The following is a 23,032-nucleotide window of genomic DNA, read 5'->3' on the forward strand; positions in this document are numbered from 1 at the left end:
TTGCTGAAAAAAACCAACTTGATCAAGCTTCCAGATATAATTACCATTTTACAGGAGTAGCAGGAAACAGCATGGGGATGCAATCAGCTAAATCTAGAGCCTGAGGAACGTTTAAGAACAAAGACCCAGTTTCTCCACAAATAAAATACAAAGAAAACAAAATATAATTCAGAAAGAAAGAACTTAGAGATTAAATTCAAATTAAAAGGTATATTAGCCTATTGCTAAGATATTATAAGATGGAAATATTGCCAAAATTATCTACAGATTCCAAAAATTCCTGTATCAAATCTTAGCTGCCTTTTCTGCAGAAACTAACAAGCCGATCCCAAAATTCATATGGAAATGCAAGAGACTCCAAATAGCCAAAACAATCTTGAAAAAGAGGAGCCAAGTTAGAAGACTCACACTTCCCAATTTCAAAACTTACTCCAAAGCTATAGTGATCAAGAGAGTCCAAAAATAAACCCATACATTTATGGTCAACAGATTTTTAAAATACATAAACCATTGAGTTGTACCCTTTATAGGGTGAATTTTATGGTATGTGAATTATACCTCAATAATTTTTTTAAAAGCCATAGTAGCCAAATATAAGTTCTGATTCTTGCTTAAATTGTAATTTTTAAAAAGAAAAAACTTTTTTGAGACAAGTGGAGAAAAATACTAACTTAATAATCGATAATATTTGGTAATTATTGTGATTATTAATATAATGGTATTATAATTGTTAAAACAAAGAAACAAAGTAAGAACTTGTATTTGCTAGAGACACATATTAAGAATTATGAGGGTCTGGCACGGTGGCTCACACCTGTAATTCCAGCACTTGGGAGGCCGAGGCGGGTGGATCACGAGGTCAAGAGATCGAGACCATCCTGGTCAACATGGTGAAACCCCGTCTCGACTAAAAATACAAAAATTAGCTGGGCATGGTGGCACGTGTCTGTAATCCCAGCTACTCAGGAGGCTGAGGCAGGAGAATTGCCTGAACCCGGGAGGCGGAGGTTGCGGTGAGCCGAGATCGTGCCACTGCACTCCAGCCTGGGTAACAAGAGCAAAACTCCATCTCAAAAAAGAAAAAAAAAAATTATGAATGAAATAATATTATGTCTAAAATTGTCACAAAATATTACAGTTGAGAGATATAAATGAAATAAAATTGGCTATGTGTTAAAAATTGTTGACTGGTGTGGTGGCTCATACCTGTATTCCCAGCACCTTTTGGGGGGCTTAGGCAGGTGGATCACTTTCGGCCAGGAGTTTAAGACCAGCCTGGCCAACATGGTGAAACCCCATCTCTACTAAAAATACAAAAATTAGCTGGGCGTGGTGGCACATGACTATAGTCTAGCTACTTGGGAGGTTGAGGCATGAGAATTGCTCGAACCGGGAAGGCAGAGGCTGCAGTGAGCCAAGATCATGCCACTCTACACTCTAGCCTGAGTGACTCTGTCTCAAAAAAAAAAAAAAATTGTTGAAGCTCTTTCCTGTCGGAGATAGCTTTAGCTTACAAAGAAAAAAAAGTCATTGAAGCTAGGTGATGGAGGTTTATTATACTTATCCCAACTTCTGAATACTGCATAAATTATTCATAATAAAGCATTTAAAAAATACATATTTATAATTGCTTGTACATCATAGAATAGCTCTTGATGAATACATAAGAAATGTGGCTGGGCATGGGCCGGGCACGGTGGCTCAAGCCTGTAATCCCAGCACTTTGGGAGGCTGAGGCGGGTGGATCACGAGGTCAAGATATCAAGACCATCCTGGTCATCATGGTGAAACCCTGTCTCTACTAAAAATACAAAAAATTAGCTGGGCACGGTAGCGCGTGCCTGTAATCCCAGCTACTCAGGAGGCTGAGGCAGGAGAATTGCCTGAACCCAGGAAGCGGAGGTTACGGTGAGCCAAGATTGCGTCATTGCACTCCAGCCTGGGTAACAAGAGCGAAACTCTGTCTCAAAAAAAAAAAAAAAAAGAAAGAAAGAAAGAAAGAAATGTGGCCGGGCTTGGTGGCTCACTCCTGTAATCCCAGCACTTTGGGAGGCTGAGGCAGGTAGATCATTTGAGGTCAGGAGAGTAAGACCAGCCTGGCCAGCATGGTGAAACCCCACGTCTACTAAAAATACAAAAATTAGCCAGGTGTGGTGGCACACACCTGTAATCCCAGATACTCGAGAGTCTGAGGCAGGAGAATGACTTAAGCCCAGGAGGCACAGGTTGCAGTAAGCTGAAATTGGGCCACTACACTCCAGCCTGGGCGACAGAGTGAGACTTCATCTTAAAAAAAAATGATATAATTCTGTTTCCCTCTAAGAAGAACTAGATGGGAGAGGAAATGGATAAAAGGTAGACTCTTCCTTTTATTATCATTATTATTTTCTTTCAGAAAGAAAAGTAGGTTCTTTTTAAAAGTAGGTTCTACAGCAAAAGGGTAACAGTAATAGCCTACCACCACTGGCGCTTAGTAGAGGCATATTAAAAAGCATCATTATTTTTTTGAGAGAAATTAATGTAAGCCCTGTTGATCCATGGAATTTAGTTCAGTGTCTCAACCCCACACGGAGTTAAATAAAAATGAAAACACACTCTTGAATTTCTCATCCCTAATCCAGCTTCCAGTAACATTCACCTTCGCTTACAACTTCCTGCCACTTAATACAGAGACAGATTTCCTCACATAAAGGTAAAAACCAAGGAAGTATACTCTTGGAAACTATTAAGCTTCTAGGCTCAATCCAATCCAACAATGAGCAGGAGCCAGGTATTTACCTCCTGTTAGGTAGCAAGCCAGGTGAAATCAAGAAATGTGACATTTGGAGGAAACAGAAAAAAATCCTTTTGTAAGCAGAGGTGATACGACCAGGGCCTGGTAAGCGTTCCTGGGAGAGTACTGTTTTCACTGATCAGTTTCACTGTTTTCTACTGTCATAACTTTGCAGGTATAAAATCCTGCCTAGTATAAACTCTTACCTGGCTGACAAACTCTTGCCTGGTATAAAATCTTGCCTGGCATAAAATAGTTGGGTAAATTAAGTCTAGGTAGGCTTGCTTGAAGACAGAAATGTATTCATTTGCAGATGCAATGCATTCCAGCCCTTTACTGTGGTTCATCTGTATTCTGAGTATGAGAGAGTAATGAAGGCTGCCACCCACCTTGATTCTTGTCATCTGGCTCTGGGTCCGATTTCAGTCTTTTCACACTGTTGCCACTCTCTGAGCTGTAACAAAACACATGGTGATATGAGCTATGTCTAATCTTGGGGATCAAAGCTTAGGGAATCAGGAGCTCCAATAACTATTTATATGGGTCTTAGGCAGTCTCAAGAAGCTAGGATGATAAAAATGAATGAAAAGTATTCATTTCAGATTCTTAATCTCCTTCCAATTATATCATTAGTCATAAAGACAATTTAAACTCCTGACAAATCCAGGGAGTAAAGCACTGTATCTTCAAGCATCACTTCAACTTCAGATTCTTGGCTGTCTTTATCACTCAAATTGGTTAGAACCACAGATGGATTTCAAGAGTATTTAGACATGTTCACAAATGACAAACATTTAGTAATTACAGATTGAAGAAAACATCTTCAGTGACATGCTAGAGATTCTAAGGGTCACCCAAAAGATTTTTCACTAAAAGAATGTATAAGGAATATATTTCAGTGAAGAACGAAACGATCCCAGAAGGAATGGGTGGTGAACAAAGAAACTGGCAAGCACAAATATAAATCTAAACAAATACTGTCCATATTAAAAAATAACATCTAGTTTGTGGTGTTCAACATGACCAGACTGAAGTCCTGCACAACAGCAGCATGCAAAGAAGGAAGAGGTGATTGTAGCTAAAGGTTCTAAGGTCCGTGGGAAGTATGTCTGGTAAATTTCAAGGTTGGCCACTATGAGAAAAAAAAATAGAGTATGTAAGTCTAAACTAGTAGAAAGAAAAAAATGAATGAAAGAATTTTATATCTCAGTCATTTTGTTAAATAAAAGAATACAAGTAAAAAACAGTTTTTTTTAAGACAGAGTCTCGGCTGGGCATGGTGGCTCACGCCTGTAATCCCAGCACTTTGGGAGGCTAAGGCGGGTGGATCACAAGGTCAAGAGATCGAGACCATCCTGGTCAACAAGGTGAAACCCCGTCTCTACTAAAAATACAAAAATTAGCTGGGCATGGTGGTGCGCGCCCGTAGTCCCAGCTACTCAGGAGGCTGAGGCAGGAGAATTGCTTGAACTTGGGAGGCGGAGGTTGTGGTGAGCTGAGATCATGCCATTGTACTCCAGTCTGGTTAACAACAGCGAAACTCCGTCTTGGGGAAAAAAAAAAAAAAAAAAAAAGACAGAGTCTCTCTGTTGCCCAGGCTGGAGTGCAATGGTGCAATCTCGGCTCACTGCAACCTCCACCTCCCAAGTTCAAGTGATTCTCCTGCCTCAGCCTCTCAAGTAGCTTGGATTACAGGCACCCACCACCATGCCTGGCTAATTTTTGTATTTTTTTAGCAGAGATGGAGTTTCACCAGGTTGGCCAGGCTGGTCTTGAACTCCTGACCTCAGGTGATACACCACCTCAGCCTCCCAAGTGCCGGGATTACAGGCATGAGCCACTGCGCCTGACCTCAGCCACAGTGCCTGCCAGGAAAAATATTTTTTTAAGTCAAAAGACATTAATATGATAGAAATTATATTTTAAAATCTTACTATAAACCGACCAAATCTATTAATGGGAAGTTATTAATAGACTAAATTAATTATCTTATTTGTTTATTTATTTATTGTGGGATGGAGCCTTGCTCTGTAGCTTAGGCTGGAGTGCAGTGGCACAATTTCAGCTGACTGCAACCTCCACCTCCTGGAATCAAGTGATTCTCCTGCCTCAGTCTCCTGAGTAGCCGGGATTACAGGCATGAGTATTTTTAGTAGAGATGGGGTTTCTCCATGTTGGCCAAGCTGGTCTCGAACTCTTTACCTCAAGTTATCCACCCGCCTCAGCCTCCCAAAATGTTGGGATTACAGGCCTGAGCCACCACACCCAGCTTTAATAAACTAAATTTAAAAGCAACTATTTATAAGAGACACATCTAAAAAATTAACCAAAGTGAAACAAAAACAAACAACTTAATATCCAGAAAGTTTCAAAGTAAAAGAACTGAAAAAGAGGTACTAAGGCAAATCACCTAAAGAAGGTTGAAGCACTAATATTAATATTAGGAAAATAGGCTTTAAGAACAAAAACACTGTAAAGGATTAGAAAGGTTACTTTAGGCCAGGCTCAGTAGCTCAAGCCTGTAATCCCAGCATTTTGGGAGGCCGAGGTGGGCGGATCACTTGAGGTCAGGAGTTCAAGATCAGCCTGGCCAAAATGGTAAAACTAAAAATACAGAAATTAGCCAGGCATGATGGTGGGTAGCCTCAGCTAGTCGGGAGGCAGAAGCAGGAGAACTGCTTGAACCCAGAAGGTGGAGGTTGCAGTGAGCTGAGATTGTACCACTGCACTCCAGCCTGGGTGATACAGCAAGACTCAGTCTCAAAAAAAAAGAAAGAAAGATTACTTTATAACAAAAGTTTGATTAACTATAATGAAATAACTATTCTGAACATGTATGTATCTAATTAAAGAGCTTAAAATATACATTTGACAGAACTATGAAAAGAAATCACTATTATAGTGGGAATTTCAAAACACTTATCTCAAGAATGTAATCCCAGCACTTTGGGAGGTCGAGGTGGGTGGATCACGAGGTCAAGAGATCGAGACCATCCTGGTCAACATGGTGAAACCCCGTCTCTACTAAAAATACAAAAAATTAGCTGGGCACTGTGGCGCGTGCCTGTAATCCCAGCTACTCAGGAGGCTGAGGCAGGAGAATTGCCTGAACCCAGGAGGCGGAGGTTGTGGTGAGCCGAGATGGTGCCATTGCACTCCAGCCTGGGTAACAAGAGCGAAACTCCGTCTCAAATAAAAAAATAAAAACTGATGGGCAAACAGACAAATACATAGACACATAAAAGGTAAATAATACCAGTAATCAAACTTGATTTTTTTTCTACACAGAACCAATAATTAAAAAACATAGAATACTTGCAACATTTACAAACATTAACCTCAGGAACAGGTAACAAAGCAAGTCTAAAACAACTTTAAAAGAATCCGCGTTGGGCAGGTTCAGTGGCTCACACCTGCAATCCCAGAACCTTGGGAGGCTCTGGGGGGATAGCTCGAGCCCAGGAGGTCGAGACCATACTGGATAACATAGAGAAACCTGGTCCTCATTAAAAATAAAAAAAAATTATCCAGGTGTGATGGCACATGCCTATATGCACAACTAATTGGGAGGCTGAGGTGGGGAGGATCACTTGAGCCCCAGAGGTCGAGGCTGCAGTGAGCCATGATTGTTCCATGCACTCAACCTAGCGGACAGAGCAATACCCTATCTCCAAAAAAAAAAAAGAAGCCTGGAGCAATGGCTCATGCCTTAATCCCAGCACTACAGGGGGCTGAGGCAGGCGGATTACCTGAGGTCAGGAGTTTGAGACCAGCCTGGCCAACATGGTGAAACCCCATCTCTACTAAAAATACAACATTAGCCAGGTGTGGTGGTACACGCCTGTAATCCCAGCTACTCTGGAGGATGAGGCAGGAGAATCACTTGACCCAGGAGGCAGAGTTCGCAGTGAGCCAAGATCATGCCATCATACTCCAATCTGGACAAGAGGGAAATTCCGGCTCAAAAAAAAAGAAAAGTAAAGTAAAAAGAATGAGCAGTATATATAAAACAACACTGTGATTAAGTTAGAAATCAATGACAAAAGAGAAACATATTTTGTAGCCTCTAAAACAGTTATATATATATCAACGTATCATCATAAGGTGTTAAAATGTGTGTGTGGTGAAGAGAAAGGTTTATCTTCCCCCTCAATTAAATATGGTTATTACCTCAATATGGAGATTTTAAAAATACATTTCTAAATAATTCCTGAGTCAAAGAAGAAATCCTAATGGATATTTTTAAATACTTGGAAATATAAAACTTATATACAATGAACGCTGAGGAAAATTTATAGCTTCAGATGCCTGTAACTGAAAAGGCTGCACATTCATGAACTAGGTATCTGACAATTTTTTCTAACAATAAATAAAAGAGTAAGGTAGAAGAGATTAAAGAATAGTCCTCTGAAGAAGGTAAGAAATTGCTGCTTGTTTTGTTCTTATGCTTCATGACATATACGTGCCAATGGCTTCCAGACCTTCACCAGGCAGCAGAATCACTCACTGAACTTTGAAAACTACGACTCCGAGGCTTCACTTCAAACTTACTGAGCCACAATTAGTATGAGGCCTGTGAATATATGTTATTAACAAACTCCTAGTGATTCCAATAAACCCAGGGTCAGATAGATTAGGAACTCCTGCCCCAGGAGACTAATTCAACACCTTGTTACACAAAGCAACATTAAATGATGTTGTTTCAACACCCAAAAGGGGTTATATGCAGGTCACCAAATAAGCGACTACAGAGCCTTTCCTAAAGGTGATCTAAGAACTAAGGGAGACAGTTACAACACCCATTCTGCAATCACCAAGAGCAGTCTCAGGGAACAACAAACTGATCACCAGGAGAGCCCTCCCTAGGCACATTGGAGTAAAACTGACCCAGGTCCAAATTCTAAGTGTCCCCGGTCTTGCAAGAAAGAATATGTGAGAACTTGAAAGGAATTATTATTCATGGATTGGGTAACGAGCCCTTCTCAGGATAACTCCTCCCCTCTGCTGCTATACCAGGATGACATTTTTACATGTAGGCAGTGTTCCTAAGAACATCTGCAGCAGATGGGTGGAGTGCCAAACCACAAGACTGCCTTCAAAAACATATGGCTGGCTGCCAATACACCATATTGATTTTCCTAACAGACTGCACTTAAACTTATCATTTCGCCCACGGTCTGTTGGGTCAAATCGAAATGACCAGATTCAGTCACTCTGATGCCATTTCAGGATTTGGAAAGGGAGGAGCAAACATAGCAAAGAACTTATCACAGGCTCAAGATAGTGCAGTCACTTCCACATCAATCAAACCTAGCCACAGCCAGGTCTGTAACCCTGTCAGGGCTGCCATGTGTTTTCAGGAAATGATGCTTTCACAGAAGCTGTTCCCTCTGCCTAGACTGTTCTCTCCCTTGTTGCTTGTCAAAGCCCTAGTTATCCTACCTAATCAGCATCTTTCCAGGGTTTTCTCCATCTTCCCCAAGAGGAAGATGCACACACCCTCTAAGCAGGGTGTATGCTCCTCCTCCTTGCTCTCAGTACACCCTACACAGATCCTTTCACAATAATTGTTAACTCATTTTTCTAGACAGAAGCCCAAATACTGAACTCTAGCTCTCTATTTCTGTATGATCTTGCACAAAAAAGGTTCTCAACCTCTCAAACTCTTGGTCTTCTCATCTACAAAACAGGGATTATAATCGTACTTTATAGGATTGTTGAAGAATAAATGAAATTATGCACAGGAAGCACTTAACACAATACTTGGCATGGCAGATGCCCACTGAAATGCAGCTATTATTTATATGTGTTGAATGAATGATCAGAGAGATGAGAGTCAAAGCCTGTAGAAGACACCAAACCTGTAAGGGGAAAGTGAGGTCAGCACACCAAAGGAACTTCACCAGGACTCATGTGAGGTAAGCACTGTCTCTGGCTACCATTAAAAGTGGTGTTTCAGAGTACATGGTCAGAGTGAAATCTAAGTTGCGTGAATGCTGACTGACCTCTTATGCTTCACAGCTCCTGCCAACAGCTTCGCCTGGGAGAACTTGTTCTTGGTTTCCACGGGCTTTACAGTCAGTTTCTTCTCCACTTCCTTCTTGTTCTCTTGAGAAATTCCAACCTTCTTGAGATTATTGTGTTACTAGTTAAGGGTCAAACCAAGCAAAAGGAACGACAACAAATATAACCCACTAGCCCTTTGGTTGCGCTATGTAAAGTCTGGCCTACTTATTTTAAAAATGCCCCACCCTTCTTTATTTTGCCAGTCAAATCCAGCTGATTCAACGATAAATGAAAGAGACCATGGAGGAAAACAGCATATAAAGCCCAAAATAATACAGAGAAGCAACCTCTTTCTCTGATTCTCAATGAAAATCTGGGCATAGCCACAAAACCCGCTATTACTAAGGATATGGCCAATATAATGGTTGCTGGAAAAAACAAAGCTCTTAGGGAATATAAAGGAAACAAAAAAAAATATGGCTTCCCTGAAAACATGCTTCCCCTTCAAGGGTAAAATCAAATTTTGCAGAACGTTGTTATGACTATCAGTGGCATTTAATCTTAGACATCATGAAGAGTAACTCCTGCTCCACTGGTGCAAGGAAACATCAGAATCATCCCAAGGCTCATTAAACATGTCAAGGCTCTCCCTGCCCCAAACCTACTGAATGAGGGCCTCCAGAGGCCCTGGAGTTTGTTTTAAACCTCTCCAAAGGTGATTTTACACTTGATCTTAGCCAAAAGGCCGAGAAGTGATCAAAAGTGATTTTAATGAGAAATCCTGTGCATATATACAAGAATTAAAAAGCTATTTTTAAAAGCATAACCAGTTCGTATGTAACATCAGTTTTTCATTTTTTTTTTTTTGGAAGGGAGGAAGAAAGGAAGGCAGGAAGGGAGGAAAGGAGGGCAGAAGGAAGGGAGAGAGGGATGGAGGAAGGGAGGGAGGAAGGGAGGGAGGGAGGGAGGGAGGGAGGGAAGGAAATCAGGCAATGAGAGAGACATTGCCGACCTGGATCTAGAGGTCTACAAATTGATTTCTTTTTTTTTTTTTGAAAGAAGGAAAGAAAAAAAAAGGAGTGAAGGAGAGGAAGAAAGAGGAAGAAAAAGAGGGAGAGATAATGGAAATGTTGCTTTATTCTAAAAAAAAAATGGGTATTAATAATGGCCAATCAATATTTCATTTAAACCTATGAGTAGGTGTGATGTGGTATTGACAAGAATGTATATTTTGTGTATTTAAAGTGGAGAGCTCTATAAATATTTATTGAGTTTACTTGTTCCGGATCTGAGTTCGAGTCCTTGATATCCTTATTAATTTTCTGTCTCACTGAGTCTAAGTCTCTATGTATCTGGGTGTTAGGATCGTTAGCTCTTATTGTTGCACTGATCCTTTTACCACTACATTTTTGTTGCTTTAAAATCTATTTTATCAGCTACGAGAATTGCAACTCCTGCTTTTTATTTATTTATTTATTTATTTTTGCTCTCCATTTGGTTGGTAAATCTTTCTCCATCCCTTTGTTTTGAGTCTTTGTGTATCCTTGCATGTGAAGTGGGTCTAGATGTAGCATACCCCGTTGGGTTTTGGCTGTATCTTTTGATTGGGGGATTTAGTCGATTTAAATTTAGGATTACTGCCATTTGATGTTAACTGGCTGTTTTATCCATTCGTTGATGTAAATTCTTCTTTATGTTGATGCTCTTTACTTTTTGGCATACTTTTAGAAAGGCTGATACTGGTTGTTTCTCTCTATGTGTAATGCTTCTTTCAGAAGCTCTTGTAAAACCGGCCCGATGGTAATAAAGTCTCTGAGTTCTTGCTTGTTCATAAAAGATTTTTCCTTCAGTTGTGAAGCTTAGCTTGGCTGGATATGAAATTCTGGGCTGAAAGTTCTGTTCTTTAAGGATGTTGAATATCGGCCCCCACTCTCTTCTGACTTGTAGGGTTTCTGCTGAGAGATCTGCTGTAAGTCTGATAGGCTTCCCTTTGTGGGTAACCTGACCTTTCTCTCTGGCTGCCCTTAGTATTTTCTCCTTCGTTTCAACCCTGGTGAATCTAACGATTATGTGCCTTGGGGTTGCTCTTCTTGAGGAATATCTTTGTGGTATTCTCTTTATTACCTAGGGTTGAATATTGTCCTGCTTTGCTAGGTTAGGAAAATTTTCCTGAATAATATCCTGAAGAATATTTTCCAGCTTCATTCTCTCTGTCGCATTCAGGTACACCTATCAAACGTAAATTTGGTCTTTTCACATAGTCCCACATTTCTTGGAGACTTTGCTCATTCCTTTTTATCCTTTTTTCTCTAATCTTGTCTTCTCATTTTATTTCATTAAGTTGGACTTTGACCTCTGCTATCCTTTCTTCTGCTTGAACAATTTGAGTGTTTAAACCTGTGCATACTTCTCGGAGTTCCTGTATTGTATTCTTCAGTTCCATTAATTCACTTATATTCCTCTCTAAGTTGTCTATTCTCATTAGGATTTCATCTAACCTTTTTTCAAAGTTCTTAGTTTCTTTACATTGGGCTACAACATGTTCTTATAACTCACAGACGTTTCTTATTATCCATCTTCTGAAGCCTGATTCTGTTAATGGGATGCGCTCGTTCTCCATCAAGCCTTGTTCCCTTGTTGATGAGGAACTGTGATCCTCTGTAGAGGGAGAGGCATTCTGATTTTGAGTATTCTCAGGCTTTTTATGCTGGTTTCTTCCCGTCATTGTAAATTTGTCCACCTGTCATCTTTGTAATTACCAACTTTCAAATTAGGTCTCTGAGTGGACGTCCAAGTTGTTAATTCCCAGGGCCGAAATATGAGCAACCCACTGCGCTGGCCAAAACAGTGGTGTTAAGACTGATGGTGCTTTTCTGCCCGGGAATCTCCAGTCTGGCTTCCTTCTTGAGTCCGTAATAGGTGACTCTGCCTTCCGGGAGCTCCAAACCTTGGTTAGAAGGGGAACCAGTCCCATTTACTCTGCACCAAGAGCTGCCGCGCCGAGGTGCCAGCAAAACCACTGTGCCTGCCACAAGAGTCGCGCTGGCGACCCATACATCTCCTCCAAACCTCGGTCAGAAGGGGAACCAGTCCCATTTACTCTGCATCAAGAGCTGCCGCACCAAGGTGCCGGCAAAACCGCTGCGCCCGCCACAAGAGTTGTGCTGGCCACCCATGCGACTCCTCCACTGGGAATCTTCTGCTCCGTGAGTGACAAAAATTTGTCTGAAAGTGTGGCGCCCTCTCATTCTCTGCGCTTTCGCTGAGAGCTGCAATCCCAAGATGTTAGTGATCAGCCATCTTGGATTGTTCCCCCCAGTTTTTCATTCTTAATGCCAATATCTGGCTCTCAACTTTTATTCTTTTGAAGTGAAGAAAGGCCCCAAACTTTTGATAGGAGGTCACTTTCACTGGTTCCCTCCAAGAGCCCTCCCTTCTTTCCCTCCACCTCTCCCTCCGTTTTATCTTTCTCACGACTTCTTAGACAACAGACAAGTATTCTAACATGGTGCAAGTCCTTATTTAAGATGCAGTAGTGCCTGGAACAATAGTGACATCTAGTGCCCAAGAAATCTAAGAAGCATGAATTATTGGCCCAAAGGGGTGGGTGGAAGTAGAGGATGTATGGTTAAGGCTATTTGTCTATGTGTCTTTGAAAAATGGAGAAAGCTGAGTTCCAGAAATCATAAAATTCTAATTCTAATCACTCTCTGGCAACTAACTCTATTCTTATGGACACAAGTTACCTTAAATATTTGCAGTATACAATGGAAATTAGATATAATGCTCAGAACTGTTATGAGTTTCATGAATTTAATGTTTTTAGGGTCATCATGGAAACAGATAATGCTAATACTCATTTTTCTTTAATAAAAAGTGATTGGCCGGGTGCAGTGGCTCACGCCTTTAATCCCAGCACTTTGGGAGACTGACGTGAGAGGACCACCTGAGGTCAGGAGTTAGAGACCAGTCTGACTAATATGATGAAACCCCATTTCTACTAAAAATACAAAAATTAGCTGGGCATGGTGGCATGTGCCTATCATCCCAGCTACTCAGGAAGCTGAGACAAAACTTCCTGAACCTGGGAGACAGAGGTTGCGGTGAGCCGAGATCGTGCCACTGCACTCCAGAATGGATAACAAGAATGAAACTCCATCTCAAAAAAAAAAAAAAAAAAAAAAACCCCAAAAAAAGATATTGCCAACAGTAATTTCAGCTGGAGTGCTTAGAAAAGGTCTCTAAAAGGGAGAACTGTTAGGAAAGGTCTCTAAAAGCAAGAGCTGAGCAGAAGGCTGAGTTGTGAAATGTGTCTTGCAAAATCTGAGGGCAGAACATTTCAGGCTGAGGAAACAGCAAGTCTGAGGCCTTGAGATGGACTCACAAAGCATGGTGAGAGAGAACATGAAGAAATCCAGCAGGCTGGAGTACAGTCAGCATGAGGAAGAGTGGCTTCAAGATGCAAGAGGGAGGTGGGTTGGCCTAAATAATGCAGAGCCTTGTAGGGCCTGACACAGAGTAAGACTTTAGTCTAAATGTAAGGGGAAGCCACTAAGGTGTTTCAAATAGAAAAGTGACATGATGCCATGTATGCTTTTAGAGTTCCCTTTCCTGTCTAAGGAATACATTATTGAGGATGAGAGCAGAAACAGAAACCAATTAGATGGTCAAGGAGTCCAGAAGAAAGTCTACAACTACTACAGTAGACGTAGATGCCAAGAATTGAAGAGATTTGGAGTACGTTTTGGCAGCAGTTCTTGGCCCAGAAACCTAGAGGCATAGAACCACCAGTTACTAGGACTGGAAAGACCAGAAAAAGAGGAGACTGTGGGGAAGGGCAGTGTGCTGAGAGTGGGAGTGATGTGGTACAGAACGGAGAATTCTGATTCAGCAAAGTTACATTTGGGATGTCTATTAAGACATTCAAGTGGATGACCAAAAGGCAATATTGAGCCAGAGCAAAGTCATCTTTGCTACTTTCTCAGCCCTGCTATGGGAACACAGCATGCTATACCAGTAGAGAACATCTACTAAGAATATAGGAAAGTTGGTAACATGCTCTTTTAAAACTCAGAAGCCAATTTCTCCCCTGGAAGAGGCTGACTGCACTGCCCACTTGTCTCAGAGTCTAATCCCACAAGGCAAGAATACCCCAGTACTGACTATTAGGATTGATGCCTTGAGTTAACCCTCAAAGATGTAGACTTTTGACTACAACACTCTTGCACACAATACAAACTCCAAAAACACTGCCAGCTTTTCAGAATTACAGGAATATCAGTGCTGAAAGAGACTTGAGAGATCACCAGGTAGAAAACCCTCTTTCTGTTGATGGGGAGACAACATCCATAGATGCTGATGAGAAAATGCACACCTTACAGGTTTTCCTCCAAGTACAAAGGATATTCTGTATTCCTTCAGTTCTGTCAGTTCTTCTTCTCTTCGTTGCTTTTCTATTAGTTCCTGCTGTCGAGAAACCTCATCAAGGAAGTTGGTCTCATCTTCATCTAAGCCTCTTACCATGTTTTCTGAGGAAATAATTAAACAAGGAACAACTGTTTAATTATTTAAAAAAATAAGATTTTTCCTTTCCACCTTTTTAATAAACAGCAGATTCTTCAGGGGATTAAAAAAAAAAAACTGGTAAATACTATGGCGTTTGAATAGATAACAGGGCATTAAAAACAAGGCATTTTTCCCATTATAAAATATTACCATAGAATTAAAATGGGTGTTTTGAGCTCTAAACAAAAATATTCAATGTGGCCTAGAAGGCTGAAGGTTGTCTCTTTTCCACCAAATGAGCATCAGGAGATTTGAAAATCAAGACAATTCCATGCCTAGTTAGGAAAAGTGCTGCATGAGGCAAAAGTGTGTCAAAAATATCCCGCAGAGCCCCTTGAACTCTGTGTTTTCTGAAACTTACTGAATTTGAACTGTTCTTCATATTCCTGCTGCTTCCTGTCCTTCTGTTCCTGTAGCCTTTCATATAGAGATCGAGGGTCATAAACCTCCTCTGGACATTCTGAAAGGAAAAGGAGAGGGGAGAGAGGTGGAGGGGAGGGAGATATATACTTTAGATTGTTTTCATATTATTTTGGAATCACAAAAGGTTTTAAAGACAAAGTCAAGTCTCTGCATGATCTGAGGATGAGGATAACACAAAAATAGTACAAAGTCCAGTTTCCCTTTGGACCTAAGAGAGGGGCCAACAGTTCTCAAAGCCAATTCTCAATGTCGACAGCACCCATGGCCTGAGACAGTCAACTGATTGAGGGGCCAGCCCAAACCCTCCACAGCAGCAGTGTTCTCAGTTGTTCAGACCATGGATCCACATGTATAGATGGAGGAGAGGAGCAGAACCTCTTGGAAGGCAGTGTGGTAGGCAGAAAAGGGACACGATGTGAGTACCTGGCTCTGCTCCCAGCTGTGCAGGACCTCACATAGGTGACTTCAACCCTCCAAGTCTCAGTTCCTCAACTCTAAAGTGAGGACAATTGGCTAGGCGTGGTGGCTCATGCCTGTAATCCTAGCACTTTGCGAGGCTAAGGCGGGAGGATGGTTTGAGCTCAGGAGTTCGAGACCAGCCTGGCCAACATAATGAAACTCTGTCTCTACTAAAAATACAAAAATTAGCCAGGCGTGGTAGCAGGCGCCTGTAATCCCAACTACTTGGAAGGCTGAGGCAGGAAAATCTCTTGAGCCCGGGAGGTGTAGGTTGCAGTGAGCCAAGATCATGCCACTGCACTCCAGCCTGGACAACAGAGTGAGACTCCATCTCAAAAAAGTAAATAAAATATAGTGAGGACAATTAATACCTACTCTACAGGGCTGCTATGTGGATTAAAGGCCATTATACGAATGTCACCGTATACCTTTCGGATCCTCAGGTTTTCGAACCTTCTCCCATTCTTCTTGTCTCCTTTTGCGCCGTTCATCTAGTTCTGCCTCAGACACAAACCTCTTTTTGATAACAAGGTTACCATCATCTCCTCCATCCATAATGGAACAACCAATCTATAAAACAGAAACAACAAAAAAATCATTTCAAGTGAGAACTGCAATTAAAATTCTAAAGAGAAACAAGGAGATTTAGCTCTGTCTCACCCAGCAACAAACTAAAAATTATCTTCCCACTTTGAATTGAAAAAAATTCTCAAATAGTAATTTATAGGCCACTGATGAAAGCACGTGAATACATTTTTCCCAACACATCAGGGACTTTTTATTAACATCAATGTTATCTACACAGCAAGAGGACCTGGAATAATTCTTATTACCTGGTGTTCCACAGTAACTCTTACATTGCAGATATTTCTCTGTCCCTCTAATCTAGGCAAATTGGCCTCTTAGGCATCCTATCCTTTTCCCAGCTCTCATCCTCCATTATTTCTGTAACATCTGACATTGTTTCGTCTTGAAATTGCTGTTTCTGGGACATTATACTATCTTTTTATTTTTTTATTTTTACTTTTCTTAGGAAGGGAGGAAAGGAGGAAGAGAGGAAGGAAGGGAGAGAGGGAGGGAGGGAGGGAGAGAAGGGAAGGAAGGAAATCAGGCAATGAGAGAGACATTGCCGACCTGGATCTAGAGGTCTACAAGTTGATTTCTTTTTTTCTTTTTTTGAGAGAAGGAAAGAAAAAAAGGAGTGAAGGAGAGGAAGAAAGAGGAAGAAAAGGAGGGAGAGAGAATGGAAATGTTGCTTTATTCTAAAAAAAATGGGTATTAATAATGGCCAATCAATATTTCATTTAAACCTATGAGTAGTTTTATTTATTTATTTTTGCTCTCCATTTGGTTGGTAAATCTTTCTCCATCCCTTTGTTTTGAGTCTTTGTGTATCCTTGCATGTGAAGTGGATCTAGATGTAGCATACCGTTGGGTTTTGGCTGTATCTATGAGTAGGTGTGATGTGGTATTGACAAGAATGTATATTTTGTGTATTTAAAGTGGAAAGCTCTATAAATATTTATTGAGTTTACTTGTTCCGGATCTGAGTTCGAGTCCTTGATATCCTTATTAATTTTCTGTCTCATAGAGTCTAAGTCTCTATGTGTCTGGGTGTTAGTATCGTTAGCTCTTATTGTTGCATTTATCCTTTTACCACTATATCTTTGTTGCTTTAAAATCTATTTTATCAGCTACAAGAATTGCAACTCCTGCTTTTTATTTATTTATTTATTTTTGCTCTCCATTTGGTTGGTAAATCTTTCTCCATCCCTTTGTTTTGAGTCTTTGTGTATCCTTGCATGTGAAGTGGATCTAGATGTAGCATACCGTTGGGTTTTGGCTGTATCTTTTGATTGGGGGATTTAGTCGATTTAAATTTAGGATTACTGCCATTTGATGTTAACTGGCTGTCTTATCCATTCGTTGATGTAAATTCTTCTTTATGTTGATGCTCTTTACTTTTTGGTATATTTTTAGAAAGGCTGATACTGGTTGTTTCTCTCTATGTGTAATGCTTCTTTCAGAAGCTCTTGTAAAGCCAGACTGGTGGTAATAAAATCTCTGAGTACTTGTTTGTTGATAAAAGATTTTATTTTTCCTTCAGTTGTGAAGCTTAGCTTGGCTGGATATGAAATTCTGGGCTGCAAGTTCTGTTCTTTAAGGATGTTGAATATCGGCCCCCACTCTCTTCTGGCTTGTAGGGTTTCTGCTGAGAGATCTGCTGTGAGTCTGATAGGCTTCCCTTTGTGGGTAACCTGTCCTTTCTCTCTGGCTTCCCTTAGTATTTTCTCCTTCGTTTCAACCCTGGTGAATCTAACGATTATGTGCTTTGGGTTGCTCTTCTTGAGGAATATCTTTGTGGTATTCTCTTTATTACCTAGGGTTGAATATTGTCCTGCTTTGCTAGGTTAGGAAAATTTTCCTAAATAATATCCTGAAGAATATTTTCCAGCTTGGATTCATTCTCTGTCGCATTCAGGTACACCTATCAAACGTAAATTTGGTCTTTTCACATAGTCCCACATTTCTTGGAGACTTTGCTCATTCCTTTTTATCCTTTTTTCTCTAATCTTGTCTTCTCATTTTATTTCATTAAGTTGGACTTTGACCTCTGCTATCCTTTCTTCTGCTTGAACAATTTGAGTGTTTAAACCTGTGCATACTTCTCGGAGTTCCTGTATTGTATTCTTCAGTTCCATTAATTCACGTATATTCCTCTCTAAGTTGTCTATTCTCATTAGGATTTCATCTAACCTTTTTTCAAAGTTCTTAGTTTCTTTACATTGGGCTACAACATGTTCTTTTAACTCACAGACGTTTCTTATTATCCATCTTCTGAAGCCTGATTCTGTTAATGGGATACGCTCGTTCTCCATCAAGCCTTGTTCCCTTGTTGATGAGGAACTGTGATCCTCTGTAGAGGGAGAGGCATTCTGATTTTGAGTATTCTCAGGCTTTTTATGCTGGTTTCTTCCCATCATTGTAAATTTGTCCACCTGTCATCTTTGTAATTACCAACTTTCAAATTAGGTCTCTGAGTGAACGTCCAAGTTGTTAATTCCCAGGGCCGAAATATGAGCAACCCACTGCGCTGGCCAAAACAGTGGTGTTAAGACTGATGGTGCTTTTCTGCCCGGGAATCTCCAGTCTGGCTTCCTTCTTGAGTCCGTAATAGGCTACTCTGCCTTCCCGGAGCTCCAAACCTTGGTCAGAGGGGGAACCAGTCCCATTTACTCTGCACTAAGAGCTGCCGCGCCGAGGTGCCGGCAAAACCGCTGCGCCGGCCACAAGAGTTGCGCGGATGACCCATGCGCTCCTCCACTGGGAATCTTCTGCTCCATGAGTGACTAAAATTTGTCTGAAAGTGTGGCAGCCTCTTGTTCTCTGTGCTTTCATTGGGAGCTGCAATCCTGAGATGTTAGCAATCAACCATCTTGGATCGTTCCCATTATACTATCTTGATTCACCTGCTCTTGCCTCCAAGTAGATTAAGATGGAGAATCTCAGCTACTGAAGACTTAGTGATCAACTCCAGTCTGTATAGCAGGGAAAGTGCAAAACCATGAATCGAGAAAGTGTAACTGGAAGAACCAATATCCCAACTTCAGTTCCATGTACTTTCCTGAATACTAAGCTGACTCTTCATTTATATCTCTTGGGACCTTCCTCCCTTTAAACCCTTGTCTGTGTCATTTAAGATTCTAACCAATCCTCTTTTCTCACTCCCACAATCATCTAAACCACTTTATGCATATTTTGACACAAAATACTCTCAAATCTGTTATTTCTACCTTTTTCTTCAAAAAGGAGAGAAGGAAATAAAGATACAAGAGTGTATATTATTCCTCCCTCCCCCCCCCTTTTTTTTTGAGATGAAGTCTGGCTCTATTGCCCAAGCTGGAATGCAGTGGCAAGATCTCAGCTTATTGCAACCTCCACCTTGTGTGTTGAAGTGGTTCTCCTGTTTCAGCCTCCTAAGCAGCTGAGACTACAGGTCCGTGCTACCATGCCTGGCTAATTTTTGTATTTTTAGTAGAGGCAAGGTTTCACTATGTTGGCCAGGCTGCTCTTGAACTCCTGACCCCATGATCTGCCTGCCTCAGCCTCCCAAAGTGCTGGGATTGCAAGTGTGAGCCAGTGTGTTCTTTTCTTTATTGGTTTCTTTCCTTTTGAGCAACTGCAGAATTAACCCACTAGGCAGACATGTTATGTGTTATTCATAGCACTATGCACTAACAAGGAGGCACATATTCAATACAATGACCATTCCAGGATGACTGACAACAAAAACAGTAAATTTCCACACTACCACAAAAATAAAGCAGCTAACCGTTAATGAGCTCTTACCATGTACTGTATACATTTTATGGATTTTATCTCATTTACATGCTCAGTGACCCTATGAGAAGTATTATCTGTTTACAGATGAAATTGAGATCCAGAGAAGTTAGATTGTCTAAGGTGATACAGGTGGTGAATGGTACAGCCAAGAGCCAAATCCAGCCCTGACATCAAAAATTCATACTCTTACCAACTTCACCATACTCCTCCCCAGAAACCACTAAATCTTGTTTGAAAACAGACATGTCAATTTCAGCTTTCTTCCTACTTTCAATTCCAGTGCTGAGAATATTCATGCAACATTTTTATTTAGTAAAGCTAGAAATGGAAGCTGAAATAACAAACCCAAACGTTCAGAATAAGAGAATAGTCTCAGCCTGAATACTACTGTTGCTGAGGTTTAATGTAACAATAATAAAACAGAATTGTGAAAATTACTAGGAAGAAATGAAATCAACTGACAGACACTGTTGCTCCCACCTAAAGCCCACAACCTGGACACTTCTGATTTAGCAGCACTTGATGACTCCAGGCAGAGGCTCACTACTGAAGCAGAACTGTTCAGTCTCTGTGAAAATGCCAAAAATTCCTCAAGTTCTACAGAACAACCTCTTACGAAACCAGAGCCAACAATTTCTTCAATGTCTCTGGCAGAGAAAACGTGAACTTTCTAGGGTTCTAATGGTTGGGAGAGACATTCTGAACCCTCAATTTCCCCCTTGCTTATCCCCTATTAACTGTTAAGTCTCCTTTCTTACCCTGTATTAATCATCTGGTTTCTTTCTGTCACCCATTTTTCCTAGCAAATAATTAAGAGTGGGATAGGTCCTTATAGCCCACCTAATATGAAAATCTACCTCACATCTGAATTTACCATACACACCCAGGTCATCCAACTCATATATTAAAACTTCAAGAGGGACCACTGCACTCCCTTCCTAGGCAGCCAATTCCCTCTCTAAGCAGATTTGACTATTAGGAGAGTTCTTCCTTAAACTGAACTAAAATTTGTTTTACTATAAATTCAACACATAGGTTCAATCTTCTGGTATTATTCAAAAAGAATCAAATCTTTTCCAGCACGACCATACTTCAGTTGTTTGAAGACAATTCCCATGTTCCTCCTAATTTGTTGCTTTTCTGAGCCAAATATTCCTCATAAATCTTACAAGACAGAAAAATAATCATGTCTCAAGGAAATGAACTTACCAGATTAGGTATGATTTAAACCTGGGAAATCAATATTAGGATACGGCAATGCCACTGGTGTCCCAGTAAACATATCTCGTCATTCTTCTTTTATATATACATATATATATATATATATATATTTTTTTTTTTTTTTAAAGACAGAGTCTCATTCTGCTGCCCAGGCTGGAATGCAATGGCACGATCTCGGCTCACTGCAACCTCTGCCTCCTAGGTTCAAGAGATTCTCCTGCTTCAGCCTCCTGAGTAGCCAGGATTACAGGTGTGTGCCACCATGCCCGGCTAATTTTTGTAGTTTTAGTAGAGATGGGGTTTCATCACATTGGCCAGGCTGGTCTCAAACTCCTGACCTCAGGTGATCCACTGACCTTGGCCTCCCAAAGTGCTGGGACAACAGGCTTGAGCCACTGCATCCAGCCTATGTTTTTAAAAGGGAAAATTAAAAAAATCTTCCAATATGCCAAAAAAAAAAAAAAAAACCTAGAATTTTACATTTCCATCTAAATAAGAATCCAGAGACCAGGTATAGTGGCTTACACCTGTAATCTCAGCACCTTAGGAGGCCCAGGCACATGAATCCCTTGAGCCCAGGAGTTCAAGACCAGCCTGGGCAACATGTTGAAATGCCGTCTCTATTAATTTGTTTATTTTTTGAGACAAGGCTGGAGTGAAATGGCACGGTTTCGGCTCACTGCAGCCTCCGCCTCCCAGGTTCAAGTGATTCTCCTGCCTCAGCCTCTCAAGTAGCTGGAACCACAGGCATGCACTGCCACACCTAGCTAATTTTTGTATTTTTAGTAGAGACGAGGTTTCACCATGTTGGACAAGATGGTTTTGATCTCCTTGACCTTGTGATTCACCCACCTTGGCCTTCCAAAGTGCTGGAATTACAGGTGTGAGCCACCTCACCCGGCCAGCCTGCTGAGTTTTTTACAAAAAGAATCTACCTTCATTTCACTTTAACAAAAATCTCGTAAACTCAAAGGACTTCCTTTCACAGACTTTCTAGAACACATGTAAAGAAGGATTTGAATTTGAAACAGAAACTCCAGATAAAGAATCTTTCCATCATTTATGAATTGCTTTTGGGAAAAGACAATTTATTGCTTTTCCAAGAAATTGCTTTTCATCAATCTTTTCTATTAAGTGTTAGAATTCAACTTCTACACAAGTGGGTTTAGTCTGTGCTGTTATTTATTTTTTTGAGATGGCCTCGCACTGTTGCCCTACTCAGCTCACTGCAACCTCTGCCCCCCTGGGCTCAAGCACCTCTCATGCCTCAGCCTCCCGAGTAGCTGGGACTACAGGCATGCACCACTACACCTGGCTAATATTTTTGTGTATTTTTTTTCACGATGTTGCCCAGGCTGGTCCCAAATGCCTGCACTCAAGCAATATAATCCGTCCACCTCAGCCTGCCAAAGTGCTGGGGTTATAGGCGTGAGCCACTGCACCCGGACTATCATCTTTTATACACAGGGACAAAACCAGAAATCAGTTGGTTAATGAAAATAAGAAATAAAGCAAAAGCATATATTTTTTGAAAAAAATTTAAAGACAAGCATTGCAGGGGCAAGAAGAGGACAAGAAATGTATTTCTCATCAGCTCTCAGTGGGTTGGTCTTCTGAAAACATAGTCACACCATCAAAACTAATGCAAACTTATAAAAGTTTGCTCTTTAAAACTAATATCTTAATTCAGGCTGGGCATGGTGGCTCATCCTATAATCCCAAAACTTTGGGAGGCCAAGGCAGGAGGACTAGCTTGGGCAACAAAGCAAGATCCTCATCTCTACAAAAAATTTAAAAAACTAGCCAGGCATGGTGGTCTGTGCCTGTAGTCTGAGCTACTCAGAGGCTGAGGTGGGAGGATCATTTAGAGCCCAGGAGGTTGAGGCTGCAGTGAGCAATGATCACACCACTGCGTTCCAGCCTGAGCAACAGAGTGAGACCCTGTCTCAATAAATTAATAATAAAACTAATATAATTCTGGCATTCCCTTGATCCCTCCCAAAAAGAAAATAAGCCAAGTTAGATGGCCACACATAGTAATAAATTTCTGTAAAAGGATTAGACTAAAACATAAGACTGCTTTATGCATCTTTTTTCAAATTAGCATTTTTCTGTAGGTCCTTGTTCTCTGTAGGCACTTTCTCATTCTCCGCATGGCTTTGTTCAGGCTGTTCCCTCTGCCAGGAATGCCCTTGCTTTCTTTTCACCCCATGCAAACTGCTGCTCCACCTGCCAGAATCA

At 40.9% G+C, this 23,032-nt stretch overlaps 1 protein-coding gene and 1 non-coding gene across 3 annotated transcripts in view; both read right to left on the reverse strand.

Annotated features, from left to right (window-relative positions):
- PSME3IP1 (proteasome activator subunit 3 interacting protein 1) overlaps window positions 1-23,032 on the reverse strand; it is a 38,730-nt gene that overhangs the window by 7,995 nt on the left and 7,703 nt on the right. For both annotated transcript variants that reach the window (XM_054248493.2, XM_054248495.2), the window contains exons 2-6: window positions 15,655-15,796; window positions 14,706-14,804; window positions 14,185-14,307; window positions 8,779-8,911; window positions 3,163-3,227 (exon numbers count right to left, since the gene is read on the reverse strand). In XM_054248493.2, coding sequence (XP_054104468.2) covers window positions 3,163-3,227; window positions 8,779-8,911; window positions 14,185-14,307; window positions 14,706-14,804; window positions 15,655-15,781 — 547 coding nt within the window. In that variant the 5' untranslated portion in view covers window positions 15,782-15,796. The remainder of the gene's footprint in view (window positions 1-3,162; window positions 3,228-8,778; window positions 8,912-14,184; window positions 14,308-14,705; window positions 14,805-15,654; window positions 15,797-23,032) is intronic.
- LOC118149824 (U2 spliceosomal RNA) lies at window positions 9,352-9,536 on the reverse strand. Its single transcript, XR_004737535.1, has one exon. It is a non-coding gene; the product is annotated as a U2 spliceosomal RNA (small nuclear RNA).

This window comes from Callithrix jacchus, chromosome 20 (assembly GCF_049354715.1).
Source record: "Callithrix jacchus isolate 240 chromosome 20, calJac240_pri, whole genome shotgun sequence".
In the NCBI taxonomy this organism is placed as follows: domain Eukaryota; kingdom Metazoa; phylum Chordata; class Mammalia; order Primates; family Cebidae; genus Callithrix; species Callithrix jacchus.